Source organism: Embiotoca jacksoni, unplaced genomic scaffold, assembly GCF_022577435.1.
Source record: "Embiotoca jacksoni isolate LCO1_2020_lvr unplaced genomic scaffold, fEmbJac1.0.p SCAF_1, whole genome shotgun sequence".
NCBI lineage: Eukaryota > Metazoa > Chordata > Actinopteri > Embiotocidae > Embiotoca > Embiotoca jacksoni.
This window is the reverse complement of record NW_027185229.1, coordinates 13950776-13963599: the sequence shown is the minus strand read 5'-3', so window position 1 is coordinate 13963599 and position 12824 is coordinate 13950776. Positions and strand designations below refer to the sequence as shown.

Below are 12824 nucleotides of genomic sequence, written 5' to 3'. Positions count from 1 at the left end.
TACTCTTGTCTATTGCAATCCCCTTTTTCTGCTTTAAGCAAAACATTTGTTTAGTCTTCCTCGGATAAAAAGAAAAGAAAATCTCCACTATCCAAAGCTGACCGAGTCAAATCAACCTCTCCATCCTCACCAGTGGTATTGTGTGGGCCAACAGCGCCTGCTCTTCATTATAGATCACGATGGGATCTCCTGCGGAATCTCCAGCAGGGGAAACTTTTCGTACCTCCCCCTCCGCCCGCCTGCTTGGTCCCAGCAGCGCGTCGATGGTCAAAAGGTTCACACTTGCGGCGCTCAGAAGACCGGCAGCCTGCGGCTCTCCAGAACCATCGACAAGGTAACACAAAGCGTTGTCCCGACGCGGCTTTTCCCATTTCTTAAACACATGTATTCCATGGATGTTGTGCAAAGAACGTTGAGTCGACTTACACGGATGAGTTTTTCTCAACTTATTCCTGTGGTAAGCTTTCCCCCCTCTTCTGCTGCTGTAGTTTTGAAATCAGTGATTCAGAAGGACAACTTTTTGCAATCAGGTGGAGAGAGACGGCAGGTTGCAATGCAGCTTGTGCAAGATTCAAAGCCTGCACTCAGTCTTTTTTTTTTTTTTGAGTCGTTTTAAGTTTGCCATCAGATATTTAAAGAACGTGTTTCATGTTTCTAACTGCATGCAGTCATACTAAAATAAGTAGGCCTACAATTTTGTTTTGTTACCTCAAGTTTGTTTGCAACACAGTCAGGAGCTTTCAGTGGGTAACTTGATTAAATATGTCTTTAAGTGAGTTTATTCTGACATACAAAGAAGCCTGCAAAGGCTCTCTTCTTTTTGTCATTGTTGGCAGAGCTGCGTGACATCAGGGACAGTTTAAATGTCGGATGTGTGTGTGTGTTTGTGTGTGTGTGTGTGTGTGTGCGGGCGCGCGCGCGCGCACGTAGGCAGGGAGAAAGGGAGGAATCCCCCCCCCCTCACTTATCTGGGAAACACCAGGCTGCTTTGACTGCTCTGTTTGCATTCATCTGCAGCCATTCCTTACCAGCTTTCATTAGGCCTGTGTTTTGTACAGTAACAGTGTGTGTGTCACTTTCACTGACAGAAACTGCGATCCTTACTTGCTGGTTTAACTCAGTTACTGACACAAGGCCTCCAGGGAAGGATGGAGCAGGAGCTCAAGCTCTGAATCTGAAAAGTTTTGAGTGAGAATGCCAATTACTCAACTACTCTTCCTTTTCTTTGCTTCATAGACTGTATTCTGTATTTTGAACTATTTGGCTTTGACGGCGTAAAACATCAAAATCAGACTTTTTATTGGTATTTATTATAGAGTTTGTCAGGGCTTTTGTGTGACAGTTTTTATTTACTGCATTTTTGCCATGACAAGGAGCCTAAGAAATATATGGTGTACATGAATTATTTTTGTATTACTGAGAGTGATTGACTGTGCATCTGTAATAATTTGATAAATGTTTAGTCCATAGCTGCAAAATGTAATAATCGGTTAGCCAAAATAATCACCTCTGCATCGCAAAAGATAGATAGATGGATAGTTATAGATATAAAAGAGGAGATATGTTTTTATTTGTCATGATGAATATTTGGGGGGGGGGGGGGGGTTGGATTTGGCCATCAAAAGAAGACATTTGAATATGTCACTTATAGCTCAGGTTTTTTTTTTTTTTTTTTTTTTTTTTTGTAGCCTAAACATTTTATAGACCAGAAAATTTATCAATTTGTCAAAAAAATGTATCTGCACAAAAGTTGATACTGAAAATAATCATTAGTTGCAGCCTGAGTTTTGATAGTTGGCTACAAAAAAAACAGAAATGTGGCTGATGACAAACACAAATGCCTTCGTTGTCATATTCAATGGTTTAGAATATAGGTATTACCTTACAAAAAGAACAATTAGGCAACATGTCTACCTTGTTAAGTTGCCACGAGGGCAAGACAAAAAAGGTTTTGTTTTCCCTCTGCCATTGTATTATTCATTAGAATATGTTTGTGCATATCAAATTATCAAATATAATAACAAAAAATGCCAAAGGGCAAATATAAAAGGTGAAGGGTGAAGAAGTAGGAGGGGAGAGTGTGTTAAAAGGATGGCACTGAGTGCATTGATAGACTCCACCTTTTTATACTAAATTTGGTCTTCATCTTGTACAAGTGCCACAATTTTTGTATCAAAATGTTGTGTTTACCTAATTGTAATACACATTATCGTTGATTCTAAATGGAATGAAATATTTCCTTGAAGCCTTTTGGAAGTCCACAATAAACAAATTAAAAACATATTTTTTGTTGAATCTCACTGTGGGAAACCTCTTTAAGAGCATTGAATACATCCTTCCAATGATTTAGAAAAATCGTGTCAAGTTTTGGTTGTGTTTTGATATTTTGTAGGATAAAGTCATGGTAAAAGGTAACAAAAGCAGTTTTCAATATAATGCATTCAATGAGTACAATGTATGAACTACTCATAACTGGTTTCTTTTCAGATGTGTTGTTTATGACTCAAATGGGATTGTAATGTGATGATGACATAATGGTGAGAACTGTGTTTGTTTAGAGCATTTGCTGACTTCTAACAGAAATGCAGGTGGAAATGTGGTGTCAAAACCAGCGCATAGATAGTTTACAGACGTCAGCCCGAGAACAGAGCAGTGTGAATTTGATGTGTGGGTGTGTGTTTACTTGCAGAGATGACCTAAAGGCAAAGAAGAATCGCTTTGCATCACTGATGATGAATTAGATCTGTCCAAAAGCATTTTCCCTCAGCAAATAATGTGAAGGTTTTGGAATACAGTGTGAAGCAGAAGGGATCTGTGGCACATGCTTAGCTTTGATTCTTCTGTTGGTTCTATTTTCCAAAATCTCCAAAAGATTGTAGTATTTAATTGATGCTACCTTTTTTTTTTTCTGCTGTGTGATGAAATGAACCAATGAAGTGACTACATTCACTTTGCATCTGAAAGAGCAGCTCTTATTAAATACATCACTTAGTACAATAATCATTAGTAAAAGGAGGCCGTGTTCTTTTGTCCCAACTCCACAAATTCAGAAAATGTACTTTGCTTAAAGTGTAATTAATTTTAAACAAACTCAATTACTAAACATTATGAAGCATCTATTTTCAGTGGTTAGACTTCAGGGTTGATTGCAACACAAGATTATTAGTAGTTTGTTTAATGAAGATAATCTCGGATGTTGTAGAAATTTAGAAATTGGGCCGATTCCAGGTTTCAACATGTCGGCCTGTATAATGATTCAAAACACTGCACTCCAGCTGGTGTTAATGAGGAGTACATAGTCTTGATGAGAGAATGAGCGGCTGTAAAAAATTGGACTCTAGTGAGCTCAACTACGAAGCCAGATGTTGGTCTGCTTTCATTTTAAGAAATAAGCCTCTGTCTGTCTGTCTCACTCTCTCTCCGTTTTCTTACAGAGTACAGGTGATTCAAATGTGCAGAATGTGCCAGAATCCTTGAAGACAAACTAAAAGCCTCGGACAATACTTGGTCTCCTTTGATTGACGTACAAATACCAGGTGCCATGGGTCAAGCTGAAGTTGTACTGCTGAGGTGTACGCTGCTTTTTCTCTACCTGAGCGTCAGCTTGTGCCAGCGTGACTGCACCGGCGTGGACTGCCCCATGCTTGACAACTGTATGGAAGAAGTGCTGGAGAGTGGTGCCTGTTGCGCTTCATGCTTACAAAAAGGATGTACATGCGAGGGTTACCAGTACTATGACTGTATTAATGCAGGATTCAAGAATGGCAAAGTGCCTGAGGGGGACTCTTACTTTGTTGACTATGGCAGCACAGAGTGCTCCTGCCCTGCCGGAGGGGGCCGGATCAGCTGCCACTTCATGAGCTGTCCTGATCTGCCGACAAACTGCATCGAGGTTTTGGAGCCTGCAGACGGCTGCATGGAGTGTGAACGTGTTGGATGTGCTCATGACGGGCAAAAGTATAACGCTGGACACTCCTTCCACATTGACCCTTGCCGGGTCTGCCACTGCCCTAATGAAGGGGGGAAGCTAATGTGCTACCCTGTACCTGACTGTGATCCTCAGAAAGTCCATAAACCGGCATTAACCCCACCAACAGAGGATAACATAGCCAGCAGGTCTGATAGCAACCCTTACGGGTTAGACCAACAAGGTCAAACGGATCAATTCTCCACACCATATCACTTTCCTCCTAATGAGAATCTTCCTCTCTTCAAATTGCCACTGGATAAGGAGGAGCCAGAAGACTATGATTATGGTCCTACAGATAAGACCTACCCGCAGTCTTTGGTCTTCCCCACCCAGTCCTCCTCCTCCTCCTCCTCCAACAAGGTCGTGTCTGTGTCCCGAGGCTCTGCCAGACCTGACAGAACCTCTGCCCTTCAGAGCTTTGACAGACGAGGCAAGCTGGAGCTGAGAGAGCGATATGGAGTTCATGACCATCCTGCAGACAGAGAGGAAGTGACAGAAAGTCCCCTGGCAGAAGGGCAGAGCACTGTCAGGCCACATATGCATGCCATCACTGCTTGGCAGCCGTCACAGGGACCAACAAGTGCACAAGGTGTTTTAGTCAGTGATTTCAGTCAACAGACGGATTTAGAGAATCCACTGCATGCACACAGTATCTTGGGCAGTTTTATATTTCCGTTAAACCGAGTAAAGGAAAGTGACAAACACCCAGAGTATCCACATGCGACTTCAGAAAGTGTTGTTCATCATCAGATGGGCACTGAGACTAAGGCACATCACCAAATTGCATTGGATAGTGTGACACTCAGTGGTTCAAACAGCCAAATCAATGTTAGTCATTCAGTGGAAAGTACAGCAACTCCCAGCTATCAGGAAAGTGTATCAGATAGAGTTAGTTTTTCACTGAACACAATGAGAGTCTCAGAGACTCCAATCCATCCAGATGCAAGTACAAACGGTCAAAAAGAATTACAGGGGGCAGTTACAGCAGAGGATGAAGAAAGGTTGAATGAAGATGAGATCGGAGAAGAGAAGGAGCAAGAAATAGTAACTTTTCAAAGTGTCACTGGACCTGAAGAAAAGGATATGCCCTACAAGATCAAGTCAGCACCACAGGAGATAAACCACAAGGACTTAGCGAACAGTGATCCAACCAGCATCTACGAACGGACCACACCTGAGCCGGACACTTCTTCCACAAGAATGCCTGAGTATCCAACAACCCCCATGGTCCATTTCATCACTACCAGCACACAGCCACCAGTAAAGATCAAGGTGGATGAAAGTCAGTCCAGCAAAAAGCCAGGTCAGAGGCTCTTTAACCTTCACAGTGAAGGCGGAAAGGTGAAGGAAGAGGTGAAGAAAGAAGACAAAGAGAGGAAGCATCGCCCTGTTTTACTCATCAATCCTGATGAAGGTAAGTCAAAAAGAGCTGAATGCACAAGCCTTCACACTCATTAAAAAACAAAACAAAATATTTTGTGTAACACATTTTTTTTTTCAGTCATCATATCAGTTAATAGTAATTTATAATATATATATTTTTTTAATTAAAATCCCTGATTTCTTGGGTTGTGTTTCTCTGCCTGTCAGATGATTTGATATGTATACACAGTCCAATGACTGGTACAAACATGATCATCATAGTAGGAGCCCGGCATCATAATCACACACAGTCTCTGAAGTAAGATGAAGGCTGGTTAAAGTCACGTGGTGTTAAAACCTTTTTTTCTTTTTTTAATTTTCAGCATTTTAATATTACTACATACTAGCTGAAATTTACATAGAAACCAATTCATGATAATGAAGAAAAAACAAAAACAAACATAAAATGTAGTGGTAAACATGAACGCTGGTAAAATGGGGTAACTTTTGTTCGGTACCTAAGAATGATGAATCTTTCAGAAGTATGCTGCAACCTACTGCTGGTTCTTATGAATTGGGTATTTTCGATTACGCTGTGTTGGTGACTGTCCTTGTAAATAAAACAGCAAACAAAACTTGGAAGCAGTTGTAGCTAATGTTAGTGTCACTTGCCTTGTGTTGACTGCACTTTTCAATTACTTTACTTGAGGAAGCTTCGTATGGAATGTAGAACGATGGAAGGAATGGGCCAGGTCACACACAGTAGTGCATGCAACTTAGGGACGTAGGAATACGAGGAAAGACAGTGTTCAGACACACTTGCTTAAGATTTCCTGCAGAATTTTGGTCTGATCAGTGATTTTGTTTCCATTGTTTTCAACATATTCACCAAGAACTTGATACTTTTGTACGTCTGTCCTTTAGCACGGGAAAAAAGAGTGGGGTATTTGATCAGTTTGTTGTTATAAAACTACTTTAATGCTGACATTTTACATTATACCTCTTATTGAACAAAATTTACATTTTTAAATCTAAATGACACATACTTGTGTGTACTTTTTCAGCACCTCATGAACCACAATAGTAGCTTCAGTTCTGAAAATAATTTCTGTCATGCAGTCCAGCATTTAATTAAATTAAATTAAATTAAATTAAATTATATTTATATAGCGCCAAATCACAACACAAGTTATTTCATGGCACTTAACACATTATAGTCCTTGCAGTAAAACTTTACAACATTAAACAGAGAAACCCAACAATTAAACAATTCCCACATAAGCTAGGAGGGAAAAACTCCTCTTTAAGGGAAAAAAAAAACCCTCCAACAGAGGGAAGGAGAAACTCCCTCTTAACAGGAAGAAACCTCCGACAGAACCAGGCTCAGAGGTGGGCGGCCATCTGCCTCGACCGGTTGGGGTGAGAGGAGAGCAGAGAGAGAAAAGGACAGCATAGAGATCCAAAACATGAACTGTTGGTGGGGCCGACAATCACAGAGCAGAGAGATGCAGCTCCATGGCCGGAGACATCTGCAAAAGAAAGAACAGAAACTATGTGAGCGAGGAAACTGAATGGAGAGGCAACAGACAATAAACAAAAACTATGGGAGAGAAAAAGCATGAAGTTAAGGAGATGTGATGGTGAGATATGAGTGTATAGAGAGTGAAAGTGACAGGAAAGAAGCTCAGTGCATAACGAGCTCCCCCAGCAGCTATGACAGCATAACTGAGGGATGGCTCAGGATCACCTGAGCCAGCACAAACTATAAGCTTTATCAAAAAGAAAAGTTTTGAGTCTAACCTTAAAGCCAGAGAGTTTGTCTGCTCCTCGAACACAAACTGAGAGCTGGTTGGTTCCACAGGAGAGGAGCCTGAAAACTAAAGGCTCTGCCTCCCATTCTACTTCTGTAAACTCTGGGAACCACAAGCAGGTCATCATTCTGAGAGCAAAGTGCTCTGCTAGGATTATATGGTTCTATAAGATCTCTGAGATATGATGGAGCCTGGTCATGAAGAGCTTTGTAAGTCAGCAGGAAAATTTTAAATTCTATTCTTGATTTAACAGGAAGCCAGTGAAGAGAAACTAAAACAGGAGAAATTTGATCTCTCTTGCTAAATCCCTTCAGTACTCTTGCTGCAGCATTTTGGATCAACTGCAGGGTTTTTAATGAGTAATTTGGACATCCTAATAACAAGGAATGACAATAATCTAGCCCGGAAGTAACAAATGCATGAATTAGCTTTTCTGCATCACGCTGAGGAAGGATTTTCCTGATTTGATTAATATTACATAGATGAAAGAAGATCAAGGATGACTCCAAGGTTTCTCACAGTGGTGCTGCAGGCCAAGACAACGTCATCCAGAGTAACTAAGTGATAAGAGAAAGTGTTTCTGAGGTGTTTAGGACCAAGTACAATAACTTCCATGTTGTCTGAATTTAGAAGCAGGAAATTGTTGCAGACAAGGAGTCTGTAACCGGGTAAAAAAAGAAAAAGAATAAATACAGTCATTTTCATCAGTTCCATATTAAGCTTACACATACACACGTGTGTACACGCATCACTCTCTACATGAAAAGATAATAACTGATTTTGATGTAACGGCCATAGCTCAAAGGAAATCTTAAGCTTCATCAATTCATGCTTAACGCTGATGATGGCTTGTGGCTAAAGGTGTCAGGCAGAGTTTCTTATCAACATAAGTGTGAACGATTCCTTCGTGTTTGTTTAGCGCCCCATTGTGAATCCTACATTAACCATTTAAGACCGTCCTTCTAATGTTTGGCTGTACGTAGTTGTTCTTTCAGAACAATGCTCCCTTACTCTATTCTGCATACCAAGCCAGCCTATATGTCATATGTGCATATGGAAGGAGTGGAGACACCAGCTGGTCCCCAGTTATCAGAACAGGAACATAAATAGTGAGCCATACTCTGTCTGGATGAGGAGTGAAACACTCCTCCCATGGCGAACATCTTCTTATAGAAGTCACATACTTTTCACCACTGTCTCAGCACACTAGGCCTCACCTCCCCCTGGGAGAGAGAGATGCAGGCTTAGGAGTCTGGATTTGGTCATAAATTCTCTCTGGCTCCCAGCTATTTAGGGGCTTTTATTTAAGACATTTTTCTTCAATATATAAGTTTTCATCTGAAAGATTTAGAGACTATGTTCCTGTATTTTTTGGCAGTGTGATGACGTGGGCTGCATGGTGACATATCTCTTTTTTTTTTTTTTCTTCAAAGTTATACAGGTGAAATCACGGCCCATGTTAAATATTGGATTTTCTGATACATCTACAAAAGTTCCTGTGACTGTATAGATTCCCTCAAACATGTATTAGAAACAGATCCTTGAAATTAGTAAATGTGGCTTTAGGTTAAATGACACATTACACTGATGGTGGGGGGAAGCATAAAGCTCATTTATTTAGCTGAAACCATCATAGTCTCCATTTTTAAATATTTGGTCTAAACCCTATACTTGGTCAACGCAATTCATATGCTTTACTTGAGCCATTGCCGATGTGTTTGAACTAGCTTTTAAAAGGTGTGTGCAGCATGAAGCAGCAGTAGATCCAGATGTTGATGCCCTGAAGGGCTTAAATACACCAAGTTATATTTGCACTAGGCTCCAGTGCAGACAAATACAGGGACTGAGCAAGATAATAGCAACAACTGTACCGGATCATTTTTTATCTATAGTGCTATAATCCTGCATATGGCACTGCCTATATGTATTGTGCATTCTGGTTTTAATTTATTGTAAATTCTACAGACTATAAATAAAAGTATGTATTGCTGGCAGATCGAGTTTAGATTGCACAAGTGTTACTGTGTGTATATATGAAGCTATACATTAAAATGTGTCACATTCTGTATACACTCAATACATGTTATCACAGTGTTCTTTAAAATAAGCATAATGAAATTATGCAGTTCATCATCTATTAGTAGGCTTTTGGTAATTAAGTAATGTTTTGATGATATAATGTAATTACATAATCACTGTGTGCCACATCTGATTTGCCCTCAGGCCATTTGCACAGTTATTCATTGTAACAAAGAGGACCTTGTGTGCAGTGGGCTGACTGACCTGACCCTAAAGTTTCTTTCAAAAATGACACATTGCTGTGTCCTCTGCTGCATATGCAGGGGGATAAGGTGAGGAGAAGTTATCTGTCTGAGTGGCAGGGTGCTCTTATTCCAGATAAAGCATTCTTCTGATAGAAACGCTCTGGACTACAGACAGGTGGCTGCTTAAAATCCTATAGCCGAGATTGAGGCAGGGCCAGGCAGGGCCTCTCCAGGCTGCTGATAATGAAGTTTATCAGTGCTGATGGCACATCGTCTCAGGATAGCACCATCAAAGTGTGTAGGATTTGGCAACTCTATAACATCTGAGACAAGTAGCCCAATGTTCTTTATGAAACAGACTTTTGAAGATGAAAGGTTAGGTTTTTCTCACACGCTATCTGCAAGAAATACACGTGCTAATGTTTTGGCATTCGTGACACTTTCTTGACTTGGTCTAAATGTCACACTGAAATGAAGGGAAAGAAAAAAACAAAAAACAAACTTTAATGCCTTAGAATATTCTTCCGTTATCCTATTTCAAAATAACGTCTAAAAATCATTAGTGCTAAGCTAGATGCAAAGTAAAATTCCTAAAGATCCAGTTCAACCGGACACGTCTATCTCACCTCTCCAGTAAAAGAAAACCCTCTGTATTTCTGCTTGACCGTCACTGATATCAGATTGGTTTACACGCTGATCAGTCGATTAACTGATTAGCTGATTACCTAATCAGTCGATTCATCATTTCTCATGCAATAACAAATAATTTGACAGTTACAGCTCCTTAAATGCTAAAATATTCACTGGTCTTCCATTATATTTAATTTTATATATGGGTTTTTGATTGTCAGTCAGACAAAACAAGGCATTTGATGACATCACTATGACCTTTTTCAACAGAATATTTCTGGCATTTCTCAGCAGATACATTTACATCCAAATGTAGCGCACATTTGACTAAAACCCAACAGAATCAGGAAAATAAAATGCAAATGAATGCCTGTTTTGCATTCACCAGTTATTATTTTAGGAATTGGCTAAAAAATGTTTTTTAAGTTTGCCAAGTTCTCTTGGATGTATTTCCATGGACTTTCAAAGACACATAACAAATGGTGTTAAAAAAAACAAAAAACATGAGAGATTGACAAATAGCTCCAACGTATTTAAAGCAGTATTCAAAGGTATTTTGGCCACCAGGGGGCAGCTTGTCCTGTACCCTGCATGCACTGTGATTTGAGTTTTGACTCTCGGCCAGTCAGATATCCCTAACAGTCTGTCAGTGTGTGGCTGGTCAATCAAACGAGGCTTATTTATTTGTCAAGTAGCTGCTTCACACTCTTCGCTCCAATACTCAGGTGAGTCAGTCCTCAAGTGCCTTTTCAAAGGTTACTGTTCAGACAATTAAGGCATGATGACAAGTCTCTCTCTCGTGTATGTGGCTCAGATTTCCATCTGTTGCATTTGCACTTTGGACAGAGATCTGTGACTCTGTAAAATTTAAAGCCCAGTTCAGTCCAAAGTTTCGCAGTGAGACAAAACTGTTTTAGAATGCTGTTAGGAAAAGTTGCAGTAGTGTGAACGGGTCTGTCTCAGCACAATTTAAGCCAGCTGATGGTGTTGCCTGCGTCCCCGCTCTTGAAGTCGCAAATGGGTAGTTTAGAATGTAAGCAATGATAGTTGGTATTTTTTTGTGCTAAGTAGAGGAGATGAAGGGGTAAAATCTCCACCTCACATTCATGGCATACATTTGCACAAGCCCTCTTGGTATTTTCTTTTTCAGTTTATACCATTTTCTGCATATATACCGTGCCTGATTACCTTGGCAGTCTTAAAGTGCTTTTCAATTTGCCTCCCATTCACCCCCTCTTACACACATTCACATACCAATAGCAGCAGACCTGCCATTCAACTTGGGTTTCAGGGCCCCAAAAGGTGGAGTCTCTGAGTCTGGAGAAAGACTGTTTTAAATTGAATCTCACCAGCCAAACAAATACGGCCCTTACTTTTTTTTTTTTAAAGTAAAAAAAAAAAGAAATACAACCCTTATCAGTGCTCCTTTAAAAGCCCCACCTACCAAATTAATGGACACCCATTGCTAAGGCAACAACACTAACAGCTGGGGTAGACGTTTCACCCGTAAATATGCGGGAGTGGATGTCTCGTTATCATAGCTGAAGCAAAACAAAGACTATAATTTTAAACATGTAATCAAACAAATGCAATGCAAACACTCAAACGCAGCATCCAAAACTCACAAGATTTAGTTTTTTAGATATCCTAACATTTCCTGACAAAGCATTTTAAATCATTCATCAATCTAAACAATCCCATTGTGCTAATATTATTAACACAAGTAATATGATTCATGTTTGATAGGTTGTGGATTTGCAAACTGTCGCTACTATTATTGCTTCGAAACTGACTTGCACGGAGGATGAGATGTTTTTCCAGAGCCAGCATGCCAGCTCAAGACAGAGATACACCCAACCCTCCTCTTATTGAGTGCGAGAGAGATAACTGCACGACATGAATGACATTCACTGAAACACTGGCTAATCAGTAGGCTTTCAGTGCAAGGGTATGAACAGAACAGTCATGTAAACAGACAGAACAACTAACTGCAAACTCTGGTTAAATGTGAACACCAACAGTGTGTAATATACACATTAAGAATATTTCTGTCACATTTTTTGGTTGCACTCACAAAAAAAATTGTTTTCATTGTGAGTCACAATGAGGTGGGAGAGGTCCTGCTGTCATAGTTTGGCACACACTAATTGTATCCACCTTTCAAGCTCAAATACAACAATCTCTGCATCCATTTCCCTGCTTTGTAACTCTGAGGTCTATCTACTGTTGGAAAGCCTCACCAAAGTTAACGTAGCCTGTCACCCTTGCCTGATCATATCACTTTTATCTCAGCTTTTGTTCTTTTGACCTTCTCCTGTTTGGCTGCTTCTTGGCCACCTCTCTTCTTTGACTTCAAGGACAACCTTACAGCACTACTATGTTGTGGCGTTGGCACGTATCAAATTTACCACCCCTCTCCGCATCCTTGCCATCTCACCTTCCCCCTGTCCTGTACATGAGCCAGATGTTACCAGATGTCTTTTCAGCACACACACAGAACAGACAACTAGCCGGCCCTAAGGAGATATTTGTTGAATTTAGCAAAACGCGTACTGGAACAGAACCACCTTTACCTAAAAAAACGTGTGTTTTTTTAAAGCACTCATTTATCTTGGGTTTTAATGGTATTCATTGTTAAAAAAACAAAAACAAATTGCTTGACAGCGTAATTTTCTACTATGCATGCACCGTAACTGAAGAAACAGTACTGACAAATCCATCACATCAAGTAATGAAAGTACATTCGCTTGTACATGGAAGTCTAGAACTGCAAGTAGAGACATAATA

At 40.2% G+C, this 12824-nt stretch overlaps 1 protein-coding gene across 1 annotated transcript in view; it reads left to right on the top strand.

Moving 5' to 3' along the window:
* Nucleotides 1-3541: 3541 nt before the first annotated feature.
* fbln2 (fibulin 2) overlaps nucleotides 3542-12824 on the top strand; it is a 58343-nt gene continuing 49060 nt past the window's right edge. The window contains exon 1 of the mRNA XM_069146649.1: nucleotides 3542-5384. Coding sequence (XP_069002750.1) covers nucleotides 3542-5384 — 1843 coding nt within the window. The remainder of the gene's footprint in view (nucleotides 5385-12824) is intronic.